Source organism: Aotus nancymaae, unplaced genomic scaffold (assembly GCF_030222135.1).
Source record: "Aotus nancymaae isolate 86718 unplaced genomic scaffold, 86718_ANA_hifiasm-v0.15.2.pri h1tg000018l, whole genome shotgun sequence".
Taxonomy (NCBI): domain Eukaryota; kingdom Metazoa; phylum Chordata; class Mammalia; order Primates; family Aotidae; genus Aotus; species Aotus nancymaae.
Window position 1 is genome coordinate 5740104 of NW_026988430.1, and position 15773 is coordinate 5755876.

At 50.8% G+C, this 15773-nt stretch overlaps 1 protein-coding gene across 3 annotated transcripts in view; it reads right to left on the reverse strand.

Annotated features, from left to right (window-relative positions):
* Positions 1 to 15773, reverse strand: part of NXN (nucleoredoxin) — a 168878-nt gene that overhangs the window by 108936 nt on the left and 44169 nt on the right. The window contains exon 1 of one of the 3 annotated variants that reach the window (XM_064378163.1): positions 12261 to 12314. The exons of 1 other annotated variant lie outside the window; for it this stretch is intronic. In XM_064378163.1, the coding sequence (XP_064234233.1) occupies positions 12261 to 12299 (39 nt within the window). In that variant the 5' untranslated portion in view covers positions 12300 to 12314. Of the gene's footprint in view, positions 1 to 79; positions 170 to 12260; positions 12315 to 15773 lie in introns of those variants that run through there. One more of the 3 variants, XM_064378162.1, reaches the window with a different exon arrangement.

Below are 15773 nucleotides of genomic sequence, written 5' to 3' on the forward strand. Positions count from 1 at the left end.
ACAGAGACTAGTTAGTGAAACATGACCGTGGGTGACCCCTCATGGGTCAGAGCTGGAGCTTCCAGCCACTCCTCCTCACCTGGTTCTTCTGTCCTCGTCCCTGGAGTTTCAGTCTCCAGGTGGCTGGTTCCGTGTTTTTATTTGCATGCTCCATTTTAAACCACATTTTGAAAAGGCACTTCTTGAAAGGCAAAGATGGAGAGAAAAGCACTGAGCCTCCGGAGAGCACCTGCCTGCCTGCCGAGGCATCGTTTCAGTCAAACGCTGAAAGAAAAGGGAGACACAGAATGATGGGAAAAGTAACCTCCAGCAAAACTCTTGGCCCACTTTGCTAGAAATCCTGGCACGTGGGCAACAGAAATGGAAGCGGAAAATCGCCTCTTCCAGAAAGCAGGCATCAAACAGGAAAAGGCACGAGCAGTGAGGTGCCGGGCGTTTCCTGTGGCGCGGGATCCATTTATCCCTTTCTCCTTCCTCCTGTGGAAAATGGAATCGCTTACAACGATTCAAGACATAGTTTTCCTTTGCAGGGGGCCTTCTGGGAATGAGCCAAGGCCAAATCCCTGGTTTCAAGTAAAATTCGTATGTGACATTTCAAAGTTACCGAACTAAAAAAATGAAAATATAAACACATTCCAAAACTTTAAAATTAAGGAGACTTCGGACAGTCCCTCCTGGTAAAATGTGAAATTGCACCTTGGCTGGAGTAGCTACTGTGAATATCCAAGGAATCAAAGTTTTCAGTGTTTGGGGATCCCAGGGATCGCTGCAAAGTACTGAGGACTTTCACATTAAGCTCACAAAGATACAGCAGCTGATGGGCGCAGTGCCTCATGCCCATAATCCCAGCACTCTGGGAGGCAAAGGCGGGTGGATCACCTGAGGTCAGGAGTTTGAGACCAGCCTGGCCAACATGGTGAAACCCTGTCTCTACTAAAAATACAAGAGTTAGCCAGGCGTGGTGGCGGGCCCGCTTAAACCTAGGAGGTGGAGATGCAGTGAGGCGAGATCACACCACTGCACTCCAGCCTGAGCAACAACAGTGAGACTCCGTCTCAAAAAAAAAAAAAAAACAAATTAGCTGGGCATGGTGGTAGCCATCTGTAGTCCAAGCTACTCAGGAGGCTGAGACAGGAAGATCGCTTGAACCAGAGAGGTGGAGGTTGCACTGAGCCGAGATCACACCAGTGCACTCCAGCCTGGGTGACAGAGTGAGACCTCACCTCAAAAAAAAAAAAAAAAAAAATTACAGCAGCCAACAGGCCTCGGTCAGTCCCTACCCTAACCTCCTCCTCGTAAATTTCCAAACCACACTGAAGGTGGGTATTCTCGGTGGTCTTTATTCCTATCCATTAATCATCTTCTCAGATACTTCCTGTGTGTCCTCCTCTGTTATACATGCTGGAGCTACAAATCAAATGTAGGCTTTGCCTCCGACAAGACTGCTGGTTCCTTTGCTCATGAGCCTCAACTCATGCCGTGGGCCACGCTGTCGTCCGGGCAGCCATCCCGGCTCCTCCTTGTTCCCTCTGGACCTGCCATCCGCCCTTTCATCACACCACTGTCTCACTTCTTCATTTCCCTGTTGTTTTTTTTTTTTTTTTTGAAATGAAGTCTCACTCTGTAGCCAGGCTGGAGCGCTGTGGTGCAGTCTCGCCTCACTGCAACCTCTGCCTCCCAGGTTCAAGTGATTCTCCTGCCTCAGCCTCCCAAGTAGCTGGGATTACAGGCGTGCACCACCACGCCCAGCTAATTTTTGTATTTTTAGTAGAGATGGGGTTTCATCATGCTGGCCAGACTGGTCTCAAACCCCTGACCTCATGATCTGCCCACCTTGGCCTCCCAAAGTGCTGGGATGACAGGCGTGAGCCACCTTGCCCGGCCCTCATTTCCCATTTTTTAATCTCCACCCACTCTCTGAACTCAGCACTGGTGTCCACAGGCTCAACTCCCAGCTCTCTCTCCCACAAGGACTTGGCTCAGATCCACTTCACCACCTCAACCCAATTCAGGCCATCCACCCTGGGCGGGCATCCTATCCAATTCTACCTCTTAGACGGACACGCCAGGGTCCAGCCCCACACGGGGTGCATACAGAGCGCATCACTGGCATGGCAGGCAAGAGGGACCCCGAGCCCCAGGAAGGCCTTGCAGAGGGGGGACAACACGCCACATCTCGGAGGATAAGAAGACGGGAGAAGGGAGGACTTGAGCTCCAAACAAAGGGGACAGCATCCCAGCGAGGAGGAAGAACATGGCCCGTGTTCAGTTTTGTTGACAAGAACTCCTAACGGATAATAAAATGTCCACTGAGCTCCGACTTTATGGACGACACATGGCCAGGCGGGGCCTGCACGTCACAAGAGAAGCACCCCGAGTCTGCAGCATCAAGGAAGTCTCAGTTTCAGCTTTAACAGGTGTGTGTCTACATCAGAAAATAAATCTTCACATCATCCTACTGGGAAGATGGGCCACCAACAAACAAAAGAAACACCAAGACAGTCGGCATCGCCTCTCCCAAAACCGCTGTAACCGAAGAGCAACACACGGCCGTGGCCACCCTGGCTGCCCCGCTGTGCTGGACACGGAGCCCAGAACCCTGGGCCTAAGGGGTCTGGTCTCCATTGAGGCTATTTTTCTTTGTAACGTTGGGTTTGGAGGGAAAAGGAGGAGGAATCTGGAGGGTCCAGGACGTGTCCGTGAGCTTTACCACGTGTTCATCTCCTTTGTGAACCAGACTCAGGAACCCGTAACTCCATTTCATCCAGCCCCCAAGTCAGTAACTCACTTCCATGCCGGCTACTTTCTATCTTAATTTCTTGACTTAAAAAGGGTTTGGTTGAGGCTAGACGCAGTGGCTCACACCTGTAATCCCAGCACTTGGTAATCCCCGAACACCTGAGGTCAGGAGCTCGAGGCCAGCCTGGCCAACATGGTGAAATCCCCTCTCTACTACAAATACAAAAAAAATTAGCTGGGTGGGGCAGTGGGCGCCTGTAATCCCAGCTACTCGGGAAGCCGAGGCACGAGAATCGCTTGCACCTGGGAGGTGGGGGGTTGCCCTGAGCCGACATTGTCACGCCACTGTACTCCAGCCTGGGAGACAGAGCAAGACTCCATCTCAAAAAAAAAAAGACGGGGGGGGGGGGGCGGGGGCGGTGTTTGTTGAATCCTTGGTGAACTTAAGGACTCAGAAAACTAAGTTAAACTACGTTTGCACAGCCTCTTTCTTCATTAAAAATGTTTCTGCAGCCAGGCAAGGCGGAGCACACCTGGAGTCGCAGCTACTCAGGAGGCTGAGGAGGGAAGATCGCTTGAGGCCAGGAATTTGAGACTGCGGTGAGCTTCGATCGCACCACTGCACTCCCGCCGACCCTATCGCGTAACAAAAAATAAAAGTTTCTGGAATCATTATTCCAATTAAACAGCTTTTATCCCAAGGCTCTGTCAATGCAGGGTGATAATTCCTTCATTTAAGAAGCTCGTAAATGTGTTATTGTCCTATAATCTCAGCAGGACCAGATATTGAGGCGGCCCATTTTGTGAGGACGCGGTCAGATGGCTGTCGGCAGCACCTGCTCTCATGGTGGGTTACAGAACCTGCATCTCTATCGGGATCCCAGTGTTCCTCTCACACGGCCCTCACACACGGGCTCTGGTTCAAGGTGGGAGAGAGGGAGGACATCCATCAGCACTGATCACGCAGGGCGCGGCTCTGCAGGCGAGCAGCAATTGGAAAATAACATCGGAAAGCAATCCAGAAACACAGCGAGGGGCAGAGCAGTCCTGGGACCAAACGCCTGGAAACACTCTCCCTTCCGTCATTCAATCTTGGCCGGCCACACGGGTCTGTGAGCCCACCCAGCTACACCTCCCTCTCCTGGGCCTATGGATGGATACTCACTGACTCCCAGGCCATGGCAGAAAATGTACCTTCCACCTCTCTCTGCCTCAGCTCCCACTAGCACCCCCAGTGCCCTCATCACTCAGCCAGAGAGTCTCCCCAGTTCCACAGCCTCCTCCATCGAGGGACCTTCAGTCCCAACGCTCTTCAAGCCACCACGCCTTGCAAAATTTTGTGTTTTTGGTAGAGACAAGGTTTCGTCGTGTTGCCCAGGTTGGTCTTGAACTCCTGGGCTCAAGCGATCAGCCCGTCTCAGCCGCCCAAAGTGCTGTGACTACAAGCGTGAGCCATTATGCCCGGCCAACATTCTGAATCTTTAACCCCCAAACACCCCAAAACCCAAAATTACAAATGTATCAACGCTGCCTCCTAGTCATCTACTCTGCCCCCCGCCCCCAGCTCCAGCTTTGACCTGGAGGAATCTGGCAATGCCAACATCTGTGATTGTTCAAGTTCAGCTTAAAAAGCCACGAGCCCAGTGGCCACCCTCCCAGCCCAGAGTGCCTCCTGTCACCCCCGCCAGGGCTGCACTGGCTCCTGTCTGCCGAGTCAGCCTGGAAGTCATCCTACCCACCAAACTCCGTCCCCCCAGGATCCCGGTCCCACCCCGGCACCCTCCCCGAGGGACCAGCCCACCCCAGCTCACCCCAGCTCCGCCGTGTGCTCCCAGACTCTCACCCCTCCCTCATCCAGGTTCATTTACTATGCAGATCCCATGGCTTGGGGTCAGTCTCATCAATTGTACCCTCACTGGCAGCACCCAGGACCTTCTCAATGAGGTCTTGATTTATGCCGCCTTGCTAATCCACTGATTCCTCGCCCTCAAAAGCACCTGGAAGATTCCACTGTTCTGGAAGCCTTTCTTTCTTTTTTTTTGTGAAGACACAGTCTCGCTCTGTCACCAGGCTGGAGTGCAGTGGCGCCATCTTGGCTCACCACGACCTCTGCCTCCCAGGTTCAGGCAATTCTCCCGCCTCGGCCTCCCGAGTAGCTGGGACCACAGGTGCACGCTGCCACACCCAGCTAGTTTTTGTAATTTTAGTAGAGTCGGGGTTCCACCACATTGGCCAGGCTGAACTCCTGACCTCAAGTGATCCTACCACCTTGGCCCCCCGAAGTGCTGGATGGATTATGAGGTGAGCCACCGTGCCCAGCCTCTATGTGGCCTTCATACATTTCTTAACCTGTTCGTAACTCCGTTTTCCTATCTGTAAAATAGAGATAAGAGCATCTACGCCCCCGCTTTGCAGTGAGAGCTGGACACCAGCCTCGGCTGGCACACGGGAGCCTCCTTCACTCCCTCCTCTCCTCCGCCTTGAAAACAGGCTCCAGGCTTTGCCACTCAGGAGATAACTGTCCCTCCCCGAGCCACCACTGTCTTCCTCTGGCTTTGCCCCAGCTCTCACTCACCACGGCCTCCTCCCACCCTGGCTCAGGCTCCACACTGACAAGTCTGCTCTCAGTGGGGCGTCCATGACACGGGGGAACCCGCCGACTCGTCCCGGTCCATGCCGTCCCTGAAACCGCTGCCCGCCCGCTCTTCCTCCACACGCCTCCCGCACCTCTCCCGGCCCCTCCGCACCTGCGGCTGCTCCTCGGTCCCCGGCACCCGCCCCTCCGCACCTGCGGCTGCTCCTTGGTCCCTGGCACCCGCCCCTCCGTACTGGGGCTGCTGGTTTCCCCCTTGGCCTTCTCCTCTCTCCGCAGGATGAGCCCACCTGCTCCCACACGCTGGCCCAGCCTGGCAGGCCGGCTTCTCCCACCCACTGCCCACCGGCCTCTCTTCTGGGCTCCATCTGCCCACGGCCTCCCTTGTATCCCACAGAACTTCAAACTCCACACTTCTACGATGGAGGTGAGTGCTGTCCTCAAATCTGCTTCTCTGTATCTTGCATAGAGACTGATGACATCGCTGCCAACCCCGCTCAACCCCGGTGTGGGCCGTGATCACAGCACTGCACTCCAGCCCGGGCAGCGTGGCAAACCATGTCTCAAAAGCAAAAAAGAAAATTAATTTTTAAAATAAAGCCTATCCCATCTGAGCAGAAATGAGAACACATTCAACAGTGTATCCATGTATTCAGTGTTTGCAGGCCTACAACGTGCTGGACGCCACACTGGGCACTCGGGAGGCGTTCTCACGGAGTTTACACACTTGTGAGAAAACAGACATCAAATGATCCCCAAAACACATCTCATCAGAAACTTGGATACGCGGAATAAAAGAAATACAGGGCACACAATGAGAGTGCATTTGATACGAGGAAGAGGACCTGGTCTGGGAGTCAGGAATGAGGAAATATCAAGCCACTGTGAAAATGAGTATTTGATTACAAAAATTAGCCGGGTGTGGTGGCACGTGCTTGTAATCCCAGCTACTGGGGAGGCTGAGGCAGAGAATCGCCTGAACCCAGGAGGCAGAGGTTGCAGTGAGCCGAGATCACACCACTGCACTCCAGCCTGAGCGACAAAGCGAGATTCCATCTCAAAAGAAAAAAGAGAAAATAAGTATTTGATGCTATCTGATGAGGTCGGAGAATATCTGTGAGATGGTTAAGTGGAAACCACAAAACACTGTGTCTAGTTAAGCCCCGCTTTTGTATTTTTTTTTTTTTTTAGTATATTTTACAGAAAAAAGACTGGGAAGATATAAAATACAGAAAACTGCAAACTGTCAGCAGTGGAAGGCTCATGATCCCTATAATCTTGTGCTTTGCTGTGTTTTTCAAATCCTCTAAAAGACTTTTTCTTTTTTTGAGACAGAGTCTCACTCTGTTGCCCAGGCTGGAGTGTGGTGGTGGGATACTGGGCTCAAGGGCTCTCCCCACCTCTACCTCCTGAGAAGCTGGGACCACAGGAGAGCATCACCATACCGGCAAACTTCTTGTTTTATTTATTTATTTGTGAGAAGGAGTCCCACCCTGTCACTCAGGCTAGAGTGCAGTGGCACAATCTCAGCTCACTGCAACCTCCACTCCCTGGGTTCAAGCAATTTTCCTGCCTCAGCCTCTGACTAGTTGGGATTACAGGCTCCCGCCACCACACCAGGCTATTTTTTGAATTTTTTTTCTTTTTATTTATTTATTTTTTTCTATTTTGTATTTTTAGTAGAGACGGGGTTTTGCCATGTTGGCCAGGCTGGTCTCAAACTCCTGACCTCAAGTGATCCACCCACCCTGGCCTCCCAAAGTGTTGGGATTACAGGTGTGAGCCACCTGACAGCGTTTTGTTTTTTTTTTTTTTGTAGAGAGGAGGTCTCACTTTGTTACCCAGGCTGGTCTCCAACTCCTAGGCTCAAGTGATCCTCTGGCCTCAGCCTCCCAAAACGCTGGGATTACTGGGGTGAGCCACTGTGCCAAGCCTCTCTAAAACATCTTACGCTACTTGTATAATATTCTTTGTGTTGGGGAAAGCCTCGCTTCATTTTGTTTTTGAGACAGTTTCACTCTTGTTGCCCAGTCTGGAGTGCAATAGCGCAATCTCAGCTCACCACAACTTCCGCCTCCCAGGTTCAAGCGATTCTCCTGCCTCAGCCTCCCAAGCAGCTGGGATTATAGGTACACACCACCATGCCCGGGTAATTTTGTATTTTTAGTAGAGACAGGGTTTCTCTGTGTTGGTCAGGCTGGTCTCAAACTCCTGACCTCAGGTGATCTGCCGGCCTCGGCCTCCCAAAGTGCTGGGATGACAGATGGGAGTCACCATGCCCCGCCGATTTTCAATTTTTTATCGTGATAAAATATACATGGCAAAAAACGTATGATTTCAAGTGTTTTCAGCGTGGAGTCCTGTGGCATTAAGCACATTCACAGTTCTGCAACCGTGGCCATCTGTGTCCAGAACTTTTTCATCTTCCCAAACTGAAACTCCGTCTTCATTAAAAACTAACTCCCCTTCCCCTGCTCCCCAGCCCCAGCCAACGGCAGCACCAAGCCTCATTTGATTTTAAATGCAAACATTCAAAGACCAAGCCTCATTCACACCTTCAGTGTAAATTACTTTCATCTGCTAAACTCCTATCACTCAGAAATGACTGCCCACCTAAAGGCAGGAACTCCAGTTATACAGAGCTGGAAGACAGGCCTGGGTGGCAAGTTGGGACGGGAGTTGGGGAGAAGAGATTTTAAAGGCCAGATGGGGAGGCAAAGTAACTATTTGCTTTGAGGTTTGGCCCACGGCCTTGGGAGCTGCCGGAGGAGCCAGGTGTAAGGACTGACCCCTCTGCTTCTTTCAGTTCAAAGCTGATTGTCTCCAGCTGCACAGCGGCACCAAGGAGGGGGCGGGGAAGAAGGAAGGGTGGTAAGACAGACATACAGGGGCTGAAACGGCAAGAAGGGGCCTCCCTCCTGGGAAGCAAACAGGAATTATTAAACAAGCCAACCACGGGTCCAGGGAAGCCCTGGGACTCTAGAGACACACACCCAGCAGCTTTAGCCATCCCAAACCCAGCCACACTGAAGGCACCGTACAGGCTCTGGCTTTTTCCCGATTTTTTTTTTTTTTTTTGAGACAGTTTTACTCTTGTTGCGCAGGCTAGAGTGAATGGCACGATCTCCACTCACTGCAACCTCTGCCTCCCGGGTTCGAGTGATTCCCCAGTCTCAGCCTCCTGAGTAGCTGCGACTACAGGCGTGCACCACCACGCCCAGCTCATTTTTGTATTTTTAGTAGAGACGGGGAATCACCACGTTGGCCAGGCTGGTCTTGAACTGCTGATCTCAGGTGATCCTCTCACCTCGGCCTCCCAAAGTGCTGGGATTGCAGCCCCTGATTTTTTCTTAATGCCTCACCTCCCACTACAACCCCCCATTCAACTTTCTCTAAAACTGTCTCACTCATACAAACTTCACCCTGGCTCAAGCAACGGCTAAAACGTCCCTGTTCCCTGAGAAGTACACAGTGGGCTTAGTCCCAGCACAGCGAAGGTCATCATCCTAGTCTCTAACTTATCCAAATCTCCCTACGCCGGCTAAGAGCGATCGCTTCTTTGGGTATCTTTACTTTTTCTTCCCCGATATCGTGAATAGTAGCAGCTGATTCTCTTTGTAAAAGAGCCATTTTTCACAAAGAAAGTTTTAATTACTGACGAGTTCCAACCAGGCTGCAATTCAAATCCATGTCTTAGCAAAATTATTACCTGTCAGGAACCTCTGGGATGGCTGAAAGCTCTCAAGAAATCAAGACAATGTTACATCTGCACATTCGAAGCATCTACTGTCTCAGTATTTTTTTCTCCTTCCTTTTTTTTTTTTTTTTTTAGAGATAGGGTCTTGCTCTGTTACCCAGGCTGTAGTGCAGTGGCACCATCAAAGGCTCATTCCAGCCTCAACCTCAAGCAATCCTCCCAGCCTAGCCCTCCAAGTAGCTAGGAGTACAGGCGTGCATCACTACACCTGGCTAAGTTTTTTTATTTTTTGTAGAGACAGGTCTCACCATCTTGCCCAGACTGATTTCAAATTCCTGGGCTCAAGCGTTGCCCAGGCTGGTCTTGAACTCCTGGGTTCAAGCGATCCTCCCACCTCAGCCTCCCCAAGTCCTAGGATTACAGGCATGAGCCACTGTGCCTGGCTCTCCTTCCCTTTATTAACAGAAATATCCCAAACGTTCTTTTTTCTTTTCTTTTTTTTGTCGGGGGACAAGGTCTGGCTCGATCGCCCAGGCTGGAGTGCAGTGGCGCAATCTCAGCTCACTGCAGCCTCCACTTCCCGGGCTAAAACCATCCTCCCACTGCAGCTTTCCGAGTAGCTGAGACCACAGGCATGCAGCACCACGGCCGGCTAACTTTGGTATTTTTTGTAGAGATGGGGTTTCGTCATGTCCCCCAGGCTGCCTGAACTCCTGAGCTCAAGCGACCTGCCCGTCTTGGCCTCCCAAAGTGCCGGGATTACAGGCGTGAGCCAACGTGCCCAGCCAGCCCACGTATCCTCGGGATTTGTAGAACAAGGTTCCGGGTGATGAAAGAGTCTGTGCATAAATACTTTTGCCCATCTCCCATCCCATGCAGCCAAAAAAACTGTTTATAATAAGCTGGGAGGGGAGTCAGTGACCCGACGGGAGGCCGGAAGGAGCACAGAAAGGGGAGGTCACAGCGGCAAAAGGGCGGCCGGGCGCGGTGGCTCACACCTGTGATCACAGCACTTTGGGAGGCCGGGGCGGGCAGATCACTTGAGCTCAGGAGTTCCAGATCAGCGTGGGCAACAAGGTGAAACCCCATCCCTACAAAAAAAAAAAAAGAGCCGGGCGTGGTGGTACACACCTGTGGTCCCAGCTACCCGGGAGGCTGAGGCAGGAGAATCACTTAAGCCTGGGAGGTGGAGGTTGCGATGAGCTGAGATCATGCCACTGCACTCCAGCCTGGGAAACAGGAGTAAAACCTTGTCTTATTAAAAAAAAAAAAAAAAAGCAAGCAAAAGTAGCCAGGATGGTCTGGGGGAAGAGCAGGAGGAGGCGAGCTCTGTAGGAGATGCCTAACTAGTCGCAGAGAGAGAGGTGAAGCCAGCCCTGCCCACTGCACTCTCCCGGCTTCCCTTTAATTACCCAAGTCTGCACGTGATGGTCCTTATACTGCCTGGACTCTCACCAACCCAAGCTGCTTGTGTTAACAAAGTCGACTCCTCTGAGAATCTGGGCTGCTGGTAATTAGCAGAGAGAGGAGAGGATAAACATCATGGATAAAGGGAAACCACAGACTGTAAACTTGAAGAGGACTCTGGCCAAAAATCCAGAGGGGTTACTTAATTCACAGGGTTGTGGCAAGGGACTGATGAGAATGCCGATGAAGGCGTTTTGCAAAGAAAGCGCCCTCTGGGTGCATCACTAGGAAGACTTAAGTATCAACACAGGGTCTCAGCGGGGGTCTCAACCACACAGGGTCTCAGAGGGGTCTCAACCACACAGGGTCTCAGCAGGGGTCTCAACCACCGCACATCCAACTAACTTCGTATCTCACTCAAGAGTGGCAGTTTGGGAAGCGTGCTCTGCCTGGCACATCAGGAAAGCATTCGATGAGATTTCCTATGGAATCCTCCTGGGTAAGACAGATCCACAGGCTGGTAATGTGAACTAATAACTGGGCAACCACCACACCCTGAAGCTTAGATTATTGGATGAATATTATTAACCTAGAGGGAAGCTTCTCACTGTGGTCTAAAAAGATACATTCTGGGCTGGGCGCAGCAGCTCACACCTGTAATCCCAGCACTTTGGGAGGCCGAGGCGGGCAGATCACGAGGTCAGGAGTTCGAGACCAGCCTGGCCACCATGGTGAAACCCCGTCTCTACCAAAAATACAAAAAAAATTAGCCAGGCATGGTGGCAGGTGTCTGTAGTCCCAGCTACTCGGGAGGCTGAGGCAGAAGAATTGCCTGAACCCAGGAGGCGGAGGCTGCAGTGAGCCAAGATGGTGCCACTGCACTCCAGACTGAGCAACACAGTGAGACTCTGTCTCAAAAAAAAGAAAAATCCATTCTGGCTATGTTCATCTCAACATTATCCTTAATTCCCTTGAGAAAGGTACTGGAAGGCCGGGCGCGGTGGCTCACGCCTGTAATCCCAGCACTTTGGGAGGCTGACAGAGGCGGATCACCTGAGGTCAGGAGTTCAAGACTAGCCTGATCAATGGGGTTTCTCTACCAAAAGTACAAAAATTAGCTGGTTGTGGTGACACATGCCTGTAACCCCAGCTACTTGGGAGGCTGAGGCAGGAGAATTGCTTAAACCGGGGAGGTGGAGGTTGCAGTCAGCTGAGATGGTGCCACCGCACTCCAGCCTGGGCATTAGAGTGAGACTCTGTCTCAAAAAAGAAAACAAAAAAACAAAAAAGCACAGGTATTGGAGAATATCGTTCACATGAGCAGGTATCAAGAAGACTAGGAGATGAGCAATGACCTGAACACTATCATCAGCTGCATGCATGCAATACTCAGCATGACGTTCAGGAACTGTTTGCAATTTACACTTAATTCCCGTGGAGTACAGCAGAGGTCCGAAGTTGGTGAACTCAGATGTGCTTTGTTTGGCTCGCCCAATGTTAAGAAAATTTTTAACTGGCTAACAGCATGTAAAACTTAACTGGCTTCACATAAAAACCCAGACTGTAAGCTTGAAAAGTCAGAAGAGCTGGCAACGCTGGCCCTCATTACTGCAGCAAGCAGCTGGAAGCTACAGCAGGCGCTCCCCGAGGGCTGGCCGCAGCCCTCCACACTGTCCCGCCACCACCTGACCCAGGCACTCACTCCACCTGCCTGCTGGCCCTCTGTTGGCATTTGAGTAACACTGGTTTACATTATTAAATGTTCCCAATTAACCATACATTTTATTTGGCTGTGCACGAAACTCCACCTCAATCTTCACTTACAGCTTTTGCAGGTTTTGCTCCGGTAACAAAATCCAACATCTGATCACAACTTCACAATGACAACCTGTGTATAAGCAACATTCCTGCTGGGCGCGGTGGCTCATGCCTGTAATCCCAGTACTTTGAGAAGCCGTGGCGGGCAGATCACGAGTTTAGGAGTTCGAGGCCAGCCTGACCAACATGGTGAAATGCCGTCTCTACTAAAAAATACAAAAATTAGCTGGGTGTGGTGGCGTGTGCCTGTAATCCCAGCTACTCGGGAGGCTGAGGCAGGAGAATCACTTGAACCCAGGAGGCGGAGGCTGCAGTGAGCCGAGATTGTGCCACTACACTCCAGCCTGGGCGACAGAGGCAGACTGTGTCTCAAAAAAAATAAAGAAAGAACATTCCAACTTTCCAGTGTGTTCTCCTATCTTCTGGTTTATTCAGTCTTCCCAGCATTCCAGGAAGGCTGGACGGTTATCATCTATAACATAAGGGAGAGCAACCAGCTAACAGGAAACAAAGCCAGGACATCCACGCAGGACGTGGGTTAAATCTTACCGCAGCATTTCCCACCGTACGTGCCATGCCTCCCTCAATCCCTGGAGGTGGCTCTGATTCCAGACTCACCCAACCCTCAGAGGCTCAAGTCCAGATCACAAAGCAGCTGGGCTGCTCAGGAAACAGTGTCTGGAATCCGTGCTGCACGTCCATGTTTAATCTTTAAAAAAACCTGTGTAGTAGTGTTTAATCCAAAGACAGCTGATTCCCATTTACACTTCACCTGTGTTGAACTCACATACCAAAATTTAAAGCTCTGCCCTCGAAAACGCCCTTTGCCCTTTAAGCTCTCCCTGGTAACACTTCCAACTGGTGTCTGAGCTACATTAAAAACAAAACAAAACTGTGGAACCAATCATGGACTGGAGTTAGAATAAAATCCAATGTGAAATCCAACTCAGGAAAGTACCAAAGGAACGTTCCAGAATGACAGCTGCATAGCTGACCCCAAGAACCACCTGTCCAGGATGGAGGAGGGATGACAAATCCCAGGAAAGGGGACTCTCCAGGTTAAAAAGGGGACTCAGGCTGGGCACAGTGGCTCACACCTGTAATCCCAGCACTTTGGGAGGTTGAGGCAGGCAGATCACCCTGAGGTCAAGAGTTCAAGACCAGCCTGGTCAACATGGAGAAGCCCCATCTTTAGTAAAAATACAAAAATCAGCCAGGTATGGTGGCAGGTACCTGTAATCCCAGCTACTTGGGAGGCTGAGGCAAGGAGAATCACTTGAACCTGGGAGGCAGAGGTTGCAGTGAGTTGAAATCGCGCCACTGCACTCCAGCCTGGGTGACAGAAAAAAAAAAAACTTCCATCTCAAAAAAAAAAAAAGGGGACTCAGTAAACTACCTGATTGGATTGAGAATTCTGGGGAAAGAAACTGAGGACACAGTCAAATAACACGAGGAGGGAAAAGGGAGTTAGAAATTTCAAGACAAAATGAAAAGCTGCACAAAAGATGTAGTCCTAATGTGCCACCTGCATTTGCTGAAAACTGTATTTACACACGCGCAACAATGCCCCTATTGACTGGCTGACTGACTTTCAACCACACACAAAGCATGAACCACAGTTACGTAACACAACATAAATACGAACAACCTTGACCAAAACCAGGAAGGAAAAGCAGGAGACCGGACGAGCAGGACAGGGAGACGCAGGCATTCCCACAGTCTTACTGCAGGGTAAGGACGAAAGGCATCAACACGTTCCTGAATGCTGAAACTGTAACCAGGAAAACCGTAAATGGTGATACAGTCGTATCAAGAGGACAAGGAAAGCTGTTTGCTTTTAAGGAGCTAAACAGACCTCTAGCCTAGCAGAAAAGCAGCACTAACGTGGAAGTCAGCCGCATGTGGTGTTGGAGGCAGAGGTGGGAGGATCGCTTGAGCCTGGGAAGCCGAGGCTGTAGTAAGCTGAGATGGCGCCACTGCACTCCAGCCTGGGTGACAGAGTGAGGCCCAGTCTCAAGAAAAAAAAAAGAAAAAAGAAAGATAAGTTCATATTATAAGCCTGTGTAGACTATCTGATTTTGTTTTAGCCATAAGCTTATGTTACTTATTTTTAAAAATACTTTTGGCCGGGCGTGGTGGCTCACGCCTATCATCCTAGCACTTTGGAAGGCCAAGGCAGACGGATCACTGAAGGCCAGGAGTTCGAGACCAGCCTGGCCAACATGGTGAAACCCCGTCTCTACTAAAAACACAAAAAGTAGCCGGGTGTGCTGGTGGATGCCTGTAATCCGAGCTACTAGGGAGGCTGGGAAGAATTACTTGAATGCAGGAGACAGAGGCCGCAGTGAGCTGAGATGGTGCCACTGCACTCCAGTCTGAGTGAAAGAGTGACACCCTATCTCAAAAATAAAATAAAATAACAAAATTTTAAATGTGTACTTATTTGGAAGCCTAGAAAAAAGCTAAGGCGAAGCTGATCAGAAGAATCTGTCTACCTACCCGGCCACCGACCCAGGCCGGTACAGTTTTGGTCCCGGGCAGCGGCTCTTAAACTCCCATCCCTGCACCTGTGGCTTTGCTGTCACCTGAGAACCATTCTTGGAATTGCAAATTATGGGGCCCCAGCCCAGACCTACCAAGTCCAGAACTCTGGGACTGGGCCCAGGGATCTGCATTTGACAAGCCCTCCTGGTTACTCTCGTTTGGAAACCACAGGTCTTCAGCAAAAGTAGACTCTGAGGCCATTCTTGGTGTTACGGGCCTCTCCTCAGCTACGAGTTAACCATCCATTACCGCAGCTTCAGGTGAAGGCCTCAGCCCTCCTAGGAAGACAGGCATTTGAAAGGATCTCCAGGGCTGCTTTCCTCAGGTTTGGGGCTAGAGACAGCGGTAACCCTGCCCTGTGTGAGGTCTGTGGGGTGAGCAGCAAGGACTCATCACAGGAAAAGGCTTCTGAGAGGCACCGATTTGCCACCAGTGGGCAGCGAGTAGGCCGTGTGGTCCTTGGACCAGCAGCTGAGTGGGTGGGGAATGCCCTGTCCTGGCGGCTTTGCAGACGGCACCTGCTGTTAGAAGTGAGGGGAGCTTCACTGCTGGCTTCTGACATTCTGAACAGAGGTCTCGGACACCCTTGGCTGGGTCTAACTTGAATTAAAAAAGACCACATCTTGCATCCTAGGTACACTCTGATGAGGGATCCAGCAGCTTTGGGGTATATATATATCCCGATAGGGGCTTCTGTAGGTAAAATACTCAGGTGTACTGAGCTGGGTGTAATCAATGTGACATATGAGATGTATTTATATCCAGATATATATATGCTGGAAAGACTGCTACTAACCAGTCAATGTGACACAGATGTGGTCTATTTTAATCTAAGTTGGACATAGCCAAGGGTGTCTGAGAACCCTGTTCAGAATGTCAGAAGCCAGCAGTGACCTTCCTCTTGCTTCCTTCTATCAGCAGATGATTTATATATACTAATATATATATATATGTAAAGAGAGAGAGAGATTCACT